This window comes from Anastrepha obliqua, chromosome 2 (assembly GCF_027943255.1).
Source record: "Anastrepha obliqua isolate idAnaObli1 chromosome 2, idAnaObli1_1.0, whole genome shotgun sequence".
Classification (NCBI taxonomy): Eukaryota; Metazoa; Arthropoda; class Insecta; order Diptera; family Tephritidae; genus Anastrepha; species Anastrepha obliqua.
The window spans coordinates 51,901,696-51,914,238 of record NC_072893.1 but is presented as its reverse complement, the minus strand read 5'-3'; the positions used below and the strand labels follow the sequence as shown (position 1 = coordinate 51,914,238).

The window sequence follows — 12,543 nt, the reverse complement described above, 5'->3', positions numbered from 1 at the left end:
AATCTACAGCCATGAAATTTTGACAGATGATGCAAATGATGTTGAGCTATAGATTTCGATAACAAAACAAAAATCGATTATGGTGTGGGATACATTATTTTGGCGGTAATGGCTCGATATATCAGTATCAGTTTTTGTGTTAGTTTTTATTGAAAATATTAAAAATTACAATTGTTATTAATATTAATGCAATAATGGCATAAAAAACTGATGCACCCTGGTAACCCCGATACAGCGGTGAAAAATCATCTCAAAGCAAAAAACCAACAAAATTCTTAAACTATACATCAATGGCTATCGTCGTACGTGGCGGTTTTTTTTAATTTTAATTTTTTTTTTTTTTTGAGCAAATGGTGCAGGTTTGAAAAATGAGTTTGAGTTTTTACCCTTTTTTTTGCTTTCGAAAGGCTGGAAAAAATTTTAATTTTTGGAATTTTTAAAAACGGCTATGTACGACTGTAGCCAATACATGTACAAAAATTAAAAAAAAAAAATTAAAACCGGTTCATAAGTCTTCGAGAAATCGAGGCTACTGTGTTCAAAAAAGTCGTTTTGAGAAAAACGCGTTCACTACCTGCACTTACTGTATTGGCTATAACTTCGTCAATTTTCATGATTTTAAGTTAAATTTTTTTTTACATATTTTACATAAATCGATTTTTTTGAAAAATCCCAGTGGTGTTCCCCCTTAAAGGTAGAAATTCTCATTCAAAAAATTATGTTTTTAATCTCTTTAAACAAATTCGATTGATTTTTGATTTTGAATAAATTTTTTCATCTAAATGGGGATTGCTGATGTCTATGTAATGGACAATAGAAACATTCTTTTCAGATATTTTTCCGGCTGATTAGGTGACCCTAAAATCGACTGTCGGTTACTCTGGCCGTGCTTTTGAACTAGATGATTTTTTGGCATATAAAGTTAAGTGTGTCACCGCAGAAATGAAAACATCGATCACGAACTAGTCACAGTGTGGTGTTGATATTTGTATGTATCGCCTCAAATGACGTAATTGTCTAGGTAATCGATGCTTAAATGTTAGCGCTTCCTCGAAATGCTAGGCACGTTGCGCAATGATATAGTGTTTAATTTTAATTTTGTGATTTCTGCTGACAAAGGTGTTTCTCTCATTTTTTCATTCATTTTGTTTTCTGAATTTTTCTATCTGTTCGCGTCCTCCCCCGGGGAGTTTTTTGTAGTTTTATGGTACTTTTGTTTCATTATTTATTATTACATTAGTTTGCTTCGCCTTTAAATTAAGTTGTATGCAAAATTTTCAACACACGTACACGCAAAGTCTTCACGAGCAAACAAAATTTATGATAAACAGCAACACTTTCATAAGCAAATGAACAAATCACATACATAAATGTATAGTGAAGTAGTACAAAGGGAAAACAAAGCCGCATATGTAGATATGTAAATAGTCAACTTAACTTTTCGGCCATAAATTAATCGCGACCATGTTTGTTCAACGCGTCCTTGGCAAGTGTCAAGCGCAGCAGCAAATGGATAAGCCAAAGCTGGATGAGTTAAAGTTATGGCGCTGGTGCTGCGTCTTGCGTACATACTAATGAACTGATGTACTCCTATATAGTTTACTGATATCTACCCGTGTATTGTATTATATTTACTTATGCATATGCGCACTAAGAACACTCCCAACCGGCACATGAGCGTCAAAGTGGCCTGTGAATGGCGTAGTGTCAACAAACTGCAGAGTTTAAACAGCGCTACGCCCACAAAATTATAATAGAGGTGATATCAAGTTAACTCAGTGGTTTGCTGTATTATGCGCACCAATGGCACTTTAGTGGTTTTTTATGTACACACATACATATCCACTATTTCATTTCAAGTAAATCAGCTTAATGTGTATGTGTGTGTGGTTCATTTCATTGATTGAAATCTGATAGGAAAAGTGCGAAAAAGTACGTGAATCTAAATCTCTTAATGGTTTGAGGTTTTCACTTAAATCTTATCATCATTGCGTTAGCATTTTGTTTCCTGTGAAGATAAGCTTGGTAAATGATCACGAAAATGCACGCAGCAGTAGTGAGCTCTTACTTCAGTTGCTTCTAGAAGTAGTTTAGTTTAGATAAGAAAGGTCAGGATTTTGCCACACGCTGTGTAGGCTTCTTGTCTAGATTTCGTTGTCAAACAGCTGAAGTGAAATGCGCTGGAAAGTCCACACAATTAGCCTTCACAGAGCTTAATTAATTTGTTTCTAAATTAAAACGAAGCAAATATACAAAATGTAATATAAGACATCTGCTACGGATTTGATTTACACAAGCCCCGAAAGTATTGGAAAAGTAACCAAAGCTTTTCTAGTCGACCACAGCTGTTATGAGATTATTTTTTTATATAAACCACCATTTGCGACATAATTTCTATATATTGTATATGTATGTATAAAATAAGCGCTTACACCCTGTTTGGGTATTGCGCCGAACTCCTCCTATTTGTAGCGGGCGTCTTGATGTTGTTCCAAAAATGCGAAGACTTACAGTTTTAAACCAACTGCGAGTGACAGATATTTTTTATGAGGAGCCTTTTTATGGCAGTAATACACCTGGAGGTTTGCTAATGCCTGCTAATTTCTATAAATGCACACAAATTTTAACTTAAGTTTATTACTCGCAATTCCCAAAAAAAAAAAAAACAAAAACATTAAAAAAAAAATTAAAAAATTAAAAACTAATAAAAATTAAAAAACTAAAAAAAAAATTAAAAACTAAAAAAAAATAAAAATTAAAATTTCTTTTTTTAATTCCAAAAAAATTAAAAAAAGCATAAAAGCACGTTAACCGTATTTGTGCACTTGAAATTGAAATAGTTGCACACACTCGCGCACACTTAAGCCGTAAGCAGCGAAACAGGCACTTTTTTTAGTTTTGGAATGCTTCGCATTTTATGCTTGTTGCTCACGTACGCGTGTGTTCGCCTTTGGCTTTACAAACTTCTTCCTTGTTAGCGTGGGAATGCACGTGGTTAAATTTAAAAAATGTAAAAACGTCAAAGCAAAAAACAAAATAAAAATATTTACAATACTACATATATTCACGTATATACATATGTACATATATATGCATGTGCATGTACGTATGTGTGTTTATAAAATAGTGAATATGAAACATTTGTGACAAATAAAATTATGAAAAAATTAAAAAAAAAAACAAAAAATAGTTTTACTTCCTTTAAATTTCTTAAATTTAACTTTTCATGCGTCATATATGTGTGTATGTGTATGGGTATGCATGTATTTTTATACATAATATTTGCACTTTTATATCCATACATATGATATACCAATAAATGTGGAGGAAAGGCGTTGAAATTTAAGAAATTTAAGGAAGTAAAATTTATTTAAATTTCATCAGGTGCACTCATAAATATTTATTTATATAGATACATATATGTATGTACACACTCATGTGCGAATGCAACAAAAGCACGCTCTAATGAATTTTATTTCACACCTACATGTAAATAGTATGTAAATATGCATGTATGTACACATGTCTGTGTTGATTGTGTGCTCGAAATTCGGATTTGTTTTTATCCCACTTGTTGAGGTTGCGTATACGCCCTGCCTGTAACGCCGCGCTACACTCAATTCACACACATAAGTATACATACAATTTTAAATGAGGAAATAAAAATTTCTTCACACATCCGTGCTTTTGCTGATTATATGTGTGGAAAGCATACATTTTAGGAAGCAATAAAAAAAGCAAAAACAAAAACACTTCGTTACAAGTGATGGGTACGTTTCAGAGTTAACAAAAGAAAATGAAATTTGCGTAGACAAGCAATTGTATGCACGGAATGATTAAGTAGGCACGGGCGTGAATGCTGGTATTTGAGGGTGCAAATGTAGGTGGAAGTAAGGAACTATTCGCAACTAAGTGTGTTATATTTCGATGTTTAGTACCAATTTAATGTGTCGATTTTCCCAACAACCATTAGATAACAAAAAATATAATATTATTTAGTTCTTGAAAAAATAAAAAAAAATGTAGAATAAAAATTGACAAAAAATTTGGTGAATGCCACATATTTGGCTCATAGCTTAAAGCATGTTTGCTTTCGATAGACAGTTTTAACATTTGCCAATCAAGGTTTTGTTTTATATGTATTTTTTAAATATATTGTTTGTATATGGCCACCCTGCTCTAAATTGAACCCGGTTTCTTGTTTTAATTCTCATTAGCGTTTTAACTTTTCAAACAAAACAGCGACTTAACCTTACTTTTGCCAGAAAACAATTCGTTTTTTCAACTGTTAAATTAAACCGGAAAAGTTTGGCAACCCTATTCATGGAATTTACAGTATTACAACAGTACACAATTCCAAGGGAACGCTGGAGCGTATCAAAAGATATTAGCGCATGTATCAAAATTTATTTTGCCTATATCACATATGTGGCAACCCTATTAGAAATTATTTTATAGATTAAAACTTCCTTCTTGATCAGCTTAGTTTAGCCTATTGATCGATCAACCAAATTTTGTTCTGAAGATATTAATTTTTAAATACATGTGGCAACCCTGCTCTTAAAATTGAAATCAATTGAATTTTATTCCACACCATTTCTATGGGCGCAATAATTTATTGATCACCATTAACATTTTTCAAGCAAAACCACCACCAGAGCTGGCTTTGGCAGGAAATCGAAATGCTCTTTCTATATTTAGCAAATTTTTGTCTTAAATGCAATCAAAATAATTAACAATGACAGCAGCTTACACCCAAAATCGTTAAGTGACTTCATAAGGAACTGACACAATTGTATGTATGTATGTGTGTGTGCACTCGAACATCTATGGACTGGGCTTTTGGCAAAACAACGTAAAACGACTCAGCACTTTTACTCGTAGTTACATTTAAGTTATTTTCAGCCGTAGCTGAAGATGTTTTAATTACTAAATTTTGAACAAAAAAAAAAACAAAAAACACACAACAAAAACAAATCAGCTTGTTCTAAATGTAAAAACTGCGCAAATCAAAGAAGTTGTTTTGTTAAAAGTAAACAGCTATGGCTGTGGCCTATAGCATACCTACACACACACACACACATAGATAGCTTTGCAAAATTGTATTGAACAAAGAAAAAGCATGAAAATATTTTATTTATTTTTATAGTAAATTTATGCAAATAAACATTTGCCAAGTTAAATTGGCGGATTGCCTGTTTACTTGGTGAACAAATTTAAATCACACACAAAAATAATATTTACGGCGGCAACAACTGCAGCTGTCATATTTTGTATGTACGTCGGCGGACAAATTTTTACCACTGCTCGGCTTAAGTATTTTCGTTTTTGTCAGCGCTTTATGATTTATTCTAGCGCAAAGCGTTGATCAAAAAGGGGGAGGGAGGGGACGTGGGTAAAGGGGAACACGTGTTAGAGATTAGTGTGTGGATTCTTCGGTAGCTAGTAATCATCCAAGGCGTTAATGCTTGTAAAACCAGATACACCTCCAGCGTGATGAGTTTACCAAACGATATACATGCGCCTACCTACAAGGTCGTGCGCAATATGCTTTTCGTTTTACTAATTGATTCTAGTTTTTATGGTCTTAGGGCGTCAAATTGTTCCACTACCTTCCATGCCTTTTGCACATCGTCTCTTCACAAACTTCAACTAATTATATATTCTTTTCTCAATTTCTTTTCAGACAATATTTTGGCGGCACGCCACAACCCAGCACATCGTAGCAGCACCTCAAGCAGCGGTGTTGCAGCCAGCGATGATCTTGTTTCAAGCTCGAGTAATGAGGACTTGAGCACCGTCTACTCGGTTATCTCGCAGCCGGACAAAAAGGCTGGTAAAGAGACGGGGCGTAGAAATCGCCAGCAGCATCACCGCAAGCGTCACAGCGAGCAAAACCTAGTCCGCATCATTCCTATAAATGGCAACGAGGATAGCAAGGAAAACCGGCGTCCCGGACAGCAGCAAGCACAATGTCAAAACCAGCAGCAACAACAGCAGCAGCAACAGCCATCGAAGACGGCTAACTTAAATCTGCGAAAAACAGCTGCACTGAAAGCGGCAAACACACACACGGCGTGCAGCAACACTGGTGGTAGCACCAATGCGAAGTCTGGCAAAGCTGCATCCACGTCGTCGGAAACGTCATCTGTTTCGAGTTCACCCACCAATTCGGCGAACTGTTCGCCCACTGCCTCGCCCACCGCAAGTAAGCGTAACGTGGAAAATTTGCGCAGAGTTGCACGCGCATTCGTGCCGCGAGTGCAGCAGCACACCAAACTGAATATGTCGGAGGGAGAGTTTGTGCAACATTTGCAACGCTACGTCATAGATCCCAATTTGTTACGCATCTATGGCTATCCAGTCGAGAGCGCGATCCACGAAGGGTGTATTGAAGTACAAAAGTGCTTCCCCCGTCCATCAGCAGCGCACTCATCTCATACGACGTCCGTAGTTAATATCGTTGATGGATTGGAAATAAGCCGTACTACTAGCAGCAGCAGCAGCGACTCTACAACCACTGCCACCACCAACAACATCGAAACACAATCGACGGTCGGCGACAATTCGTCGGATTCCGGCCAAGGATCTGCCAATTCTACTCCGCCCTCCTTGGATTCGGATTCGAGCGAAGCAGGTGAGGACGAACCAGCGACTACCACCGTTTGCTTCACACCAAATGGGCAATTTCAAATTTTCTCCCAATACGACCAGTCATTGGAGAAGCAATGCGTGCGCTGTATGCGCACATTTCACGTAACCGAATCGGGCGAATACCTCACTCACGAGAGCTGCACGTTCCACTGGGGTAAACTCCATTTCAACTATGTCGGCAATGGCTACGCCTCACAGTACACCTGTTGTGGGGGCACCAAGGAGACGGAAGGTTGTTCACACAACCACCTGCATGTGTGGACCGGCGCTGTGGTGGGCATTAATGGCCCTTACAAGAATTTTGTGCAAACACGCCTGCGCAGCAGCTATAAAAGTATTACGCCCAAAGTGTATGCTCTAGACACGGAGATGTCGTTTACAGGGCGTGGACTTGAAGTGACCAAGGTGACGATGGTTGGCTATGATGGCCAATTAGTTTACGAGCATTTCGTGCGGCCCGATAAACCTGTGGTGGACTACAATACGCGTTTCTCGGGAATCACCGAAAAAGACATCTCGAGTAATGACGTAAAGACGCTGGAAGAGGTGCAGAAAGATCTGCTCGAATTTATCGATGCCGAAACCATCGTAATAGGCCACGCTCTGGATAATGATTTGCGTGTGCTGCGAATAGTGCATAAAAATATCATTGATACGTCGATCACATTCCCGCATCCAAGCGGCTTCCCGTACCGTCGCGCGCTAAAGAACCTGACGAAGTCATATCTTCATCGCGACATCCAATGCAGTGATGCCGGGCACAATAGTTTCGAGGACTCAATGGCGTGTCTAGAGCTTATGATGTGGAAAGTGCGTAAAGACACTTTACGGCCGACAGCGTATTGAGCAACAGGCGGGTCGCTGAGCGAGACCAACACTATGTGTGAGCCTCAGTGCGTATTGGGTGTAACTGGTGGTGTGGTGTGGCGTGGCGTGAGTGAATGAGTGATGATGAGTGTGGCTGTGAGCGCATGTGGACCTCGCTGTGTGCTCTATTGTTTTTACAATACACATACGACACATTATTGTATCTATGTGTGAGTGTGTGTGGTAATTTTCTACAAGTACTGCTTAATTTTTTACTAATTAGCTACAACATATACATATACATATGCATATGTATGTATGTATATATTTATATATTACGACAAGTTTAAAGTTAAGAAAACTTGCTTGTGTGGCAGCTGGCCCGCATTTGCCGCCTGAGCGTGGGAAAATTATTGCACTTTCCAGCTCAGCGTTCGTTTGCATGACGCGCGGTATGGCGCAGTGCGGGTGCCTCCAAAAACTAATGTGAAACCGTACCAGAAGAAAGTAGCAAAAGCCGTTGTAGCGACAGAAAGCAATCTCGGATTATTGAAAAGCTGCTGCTGACATTCAAACAAAAATGGAGCGGAATTTTTTTTAGAAAATACTATGAACTGATTAATTGCTGTGATTTTTTGCACTAGCGCACGCTGTTCTCATTTTTTTCCAATTTTCACCCTCGTAAATTCAAACGAAACAGGAGGGAAACCAAAAAAAAACTAAACTAAACTAAACGAATATGAAATTTTTATTGCCATGATATAACAAAGAAAGTAGTTTCACTTACAAGTTTTTGACAGATGCAGTAATTTTTGAAGTTTCATATATATTACCAACAGCGTTGCCACATTATTACTATCTTAAAAATAAATGATGGTGTTGCGAGTTGGGAATTTCTTTAGCGTAATTACATAAATTTCATTTTTATTAGTCTTCTCAGACGAATCCATGAATGTAGTAGTACAGGATATGTATGTATATGTATGTATCGCCAATACATGCACAAAATTTAAATGTACTGCCCATTACAAGGAAATAAACGCATATATGTACATATGTATGTACTTACGCTTAAGGATAATCCGAAATCGAAACATCTGTATGTATGTTATGTTAACATAGTTGTGATTATGATTTTATTTAATAAACAATTCAATTCAACCAACGCATAAAGCTGTAATTTTTCTCAACTTCCTATTTTCATATTTAGCTTTGCTCCTTTTTGGGGAAGAAGAAATCCCTAAAAATTTTTCGATTATTTCTGTGATTTTATCAATATTTTCTTACTTTCAAAAATGCCAGAGCGGAATCGGCGAAACCAAAATTGCACGTCATCAGCTGTCACAGTATCGGCACCATAAACAGCATTCACACTTTCAGCGGCCTGGCTTGGATTTTCGCATTTTCGCCTTTATGAAAAAAAAACTGTAAAATGTAGTGAATTTCAGCTTTGTTGACTTCCACTGTTGACCGGGTGTAACTCACAACTGAATGGAACAAAAACAAATTTTTTTAGTTTGAAATGCCACGACCGTAAACTTGAAATTGTCAATTAGTCAATGAAATGCCACTACAGTCAACTACCGAGAAAATAATGGATTGTTTTTTCTCCAAAACTCCACATAATTGGCTTTTTCACTCTTTATTTGCTGCTTGGCCGAGCTCCTGCTGCAATTTGTGGTGTGCGTCTTTTAGAAAATGGAAGAACCTACAATTGTATGCCGTTTCCTGCCATTCGGAAGATGAAGATGGTTTTATGAGAAGCTTTTTCATGGCAAACATACGCTTGGATGTTTGCTTTTGCTTGCCATGGAGCGGCCGCTAATGCAAAACAAATTTTTTCTATTGCTTGGTGTTTCGTGTTCGTGCACTTCCAAGTGGCAGTCACACACCAACCCATTCGGCTAGTTTGAGTTTATAGTAATTTAAACACCGAATGTGAAAAAGTGGCCTCCCCATGAGCAAAAAAAAAAAATGTTTTACAAGTTTTTCGTTTAAAGCTGCATTTGAGTAGTACAATAAATTTTGCAACAAATTTGTGCTTGCAGTTAACTGCTCACTGTTTAAATGAAGATTGAGTTGAAATATTCAAACATATCTGAAATATAAGGACGCGTATTTTTTGCATTAATTAAATGTTTTATGCTGCGCAAAGCTGCGATTATTGGTGCGGTACCTTAGCCATAACCGTAACCATAGCGATCAGCGGTACTGATCAAACATGGACATCACTGTAAACGATTATAGCTGCAGCAGCACCATAGCACCATAGCAGCGTAGCCGTAGCGGTAGCCGCAGCCGTATGCAACTATTGAGTTTTGGTTTTTGCGCGTAATTGTAAGCAGCTGTGCAATGATTCACATTTGTTTTGATATTTAAATATTAGAAATGAACGACGAGAACTGACTTAGTGGAAAATTATTTGTGTTTTTATGACACTGCAATGCAAAGCGACTCCAATATCAGCTGTTTATGGTTACGTCACATGACTAATTTTTAAATGCTCTAATGCTGCGGCTATGTTTATGGTTACGGCACCGTTAATTGCAGCTTAGATCTTATCTCTACGCTGGTAAAATGTTGAGTGCACCAATTTTAGAGCGCATTTCACAAGGCGGCCGCCGTAGCCGAATGGGTTGGTGCGTGACTACCATTCGGAATTCACAGAGAGAACGTAGCTTCGTATCTCGGTGAAGGACCAAATTAAAGAAAAACATTTTTCTAATAGCGGTCGCCCCTCGGCAGGCAATGGCAAAGTTCCGAGTGTAGCGCTGCCATGAATAAGCTACTCATAAAAATATCTGCCGTTCGGAGTCGGCTTGAAACTGTAGGTCCCTCCATTTGTGAAACTGCATCCAGACGCACGCCATAAATAGGAGGAGGAGCTCCGCCAAACACCCAAAAAGGGTGTATGCGCCAATTAAAAAAAAACAAAAAAAAATTTCACAAGGTTTTCCTGCATCAAGTCGCAGGCTTCTAGCCGTTTTTGCCTAACAAAGCGAAGTGTGGAAAATTAAAAATAAAAGCGTATACCGGCTTTCTTACATTGCTCTCCTGTACGAGTATTTTTGCAGCTTGACAATGCGCAACTCATTTTTTCGGTTTTTTTTTTTTATAAAATTGAGTTTGAATTGAATTGCAGGCAGTTGAAGAAGAGAAAAATTTAATTACAATTTTCAATCATTTTGCTATATTTCGTTGAAGATGTCAGGGGGCCAGCAAAAGTCAAATGGCTAACGTGGCTGCTAATGCCTTTAAGTGAAACTACCTTCTTCTTTGTATCCTGCTTGTTCCTAAACAACACAAAAAAATAGACAAAAGCGAAATAAAACAAATTTATGTCAAAGTAAACGTTTTTAGAAGAAAAGTAAATTTGTTAAACAAAAAACAAAAAAAAAACAGTTTAATTTAGAAAAACAAAATTGTGTAAAATTTTTGTAAAATTTCACTCCAGTTTTGCCAATTTACATTTGTTGTGAATAGAAATTTCATTTGCATATCCGCACATACATATTTACTATTTACCGCATACAAACGTACAAGTAATCGATCTGCAACAGCATTCATTGAAGGAAACATACGAATATTATTTTATGTATTTGCATCTCATAGTATCTTTTTTTACTTAGATAGACTAGACACATACATACATACACGTACACATGTGCAAGCTACCTAACGAATGTAGCTTAAATTTTACATTGTTAATATTGATTTTTAACATTGTTTAAATGCATACGATTTTTTTCATTTTTTTATTTTTTTTTTGTAAGCTTTCATAAACTTTATTTTATTATTTATTTATGAAATTATCATTCACCAATTACGATTAGAAACAAATTTAAAACAAAAAACACAAAACGACAAGAAAAAAACAAAAATCAAAAATCCAAAACTAAACAAGATGGCACAAGAAATGCCCAAAAAACTAAAAATATACCTAAAAGCACAAAAAAAATTAATTTTAAAAAATTTGTTTGTAAGGTGGCCAACCCAGTTGTTGACCTCCCACCATTTCATGCAAGTCTAATTTAGTATCTTTGTAATTCTAATTAGTTATAAGTTTACCACGATAAAATAAAGAAAAAGATATCATTTTGTAAAAACCAAACAAGAAAATGCTGTATTTTTTTTAGCATTATTGCGATAAATATTTTATAAAAATGTTTACATTTTTACTCAAAGGCGAACTACAACTGGCTATTAAATTTGGCAACAGCAGCTCATTTAACGATGCTGTTTAGTTAAACAAAAAAATACGAATTGTAAAGAAAAATATTTTGTAAATCCGCTGTTGCGCTGGCTGTACATAGTTGTCATGCGAAGTAAGGAGAATGAGAAACCAAAAGCAAAAACAAGCACATAAGTCACTGCAGAACAAAACCCATTGTAAAAATTGAGGTTCCTAGTTTAAAAAAATGTACATACAAAAATATATACAAAACAAAATTAGTTTTAAACTTTTTTAAGAAAACGAAAACGAAAGCGAGATCAAAAGAAGAGCAGCTGAGTAATTGGTTTTCTTGTAATTCCTTTTTTTAACCGACCCGACTTCGTACGCATTTGTATAGTAAAACAAAATTTTGCAGGAAAAAGCAAAAAAATATCAGAAAACAGCAACAAAATATACAACAAATCGATTTATTAGCAAAATTAGCCTTAAAAAAAATATATATGTATACATATGTACAAGCATATGTATGTATATAAATACAAAACAAAAAAAAAACATAACTTAACGAACATGAAATGTCTATCAACACTTTTGTTGAGACGTTTTATGGTTGGAAAAATAAATGTTGATTTATTGTTTACGATAATTTCAAACAAAAACAAAACGTTCTTTTTATTCAAGTATATCAAACTTTGGTAGGAGTGCATAAGCAACGGCCAAGTGTAAGTATGGATAAATAGAGAGATATGCGTAATACTGGGTTGCCCATATTCGACGGACCCATGTGTTTTTTTTTTTAAATCAAAGAAAAACACAATTTTTTTGATGTTGACGATAATAATCATTTTATTTGGTTCAAGTAGATTTGTTGACATCACTTTTTGAATATGATATCTCTCAAATGGCCG

At 36.2% G+C, this 12,543-nt stretch overlaps 1 protein-coding gene across 1 annotated transcript in view; it reads left to right on the top strand.

Moving 5' to 3' along the window:
• Nucleotides 1–8,709, top strand: part of LOC129239648 (putative exonuclease GOR) — a 93,133-nt gene extending 84,424 nt beyond the window's left edge. The window contains exon 3 of the mRNA XM_054875313.1: nucleotides 5,687–8,709. Within this exon, the coding sequence (XP_054731288.1) occupies nucleotides 5,687–7,500 (1,814 nt within the window). The 3' untranslated portion in view covers nucleotides 7,501–8,709. The remainder of the gene's footprint in view (nucleotides 1–5,686) is intronic.
• The last annotated feature ends 3,834 nt before the right edge of the window (nucleotides 8,710–12,543 follow it).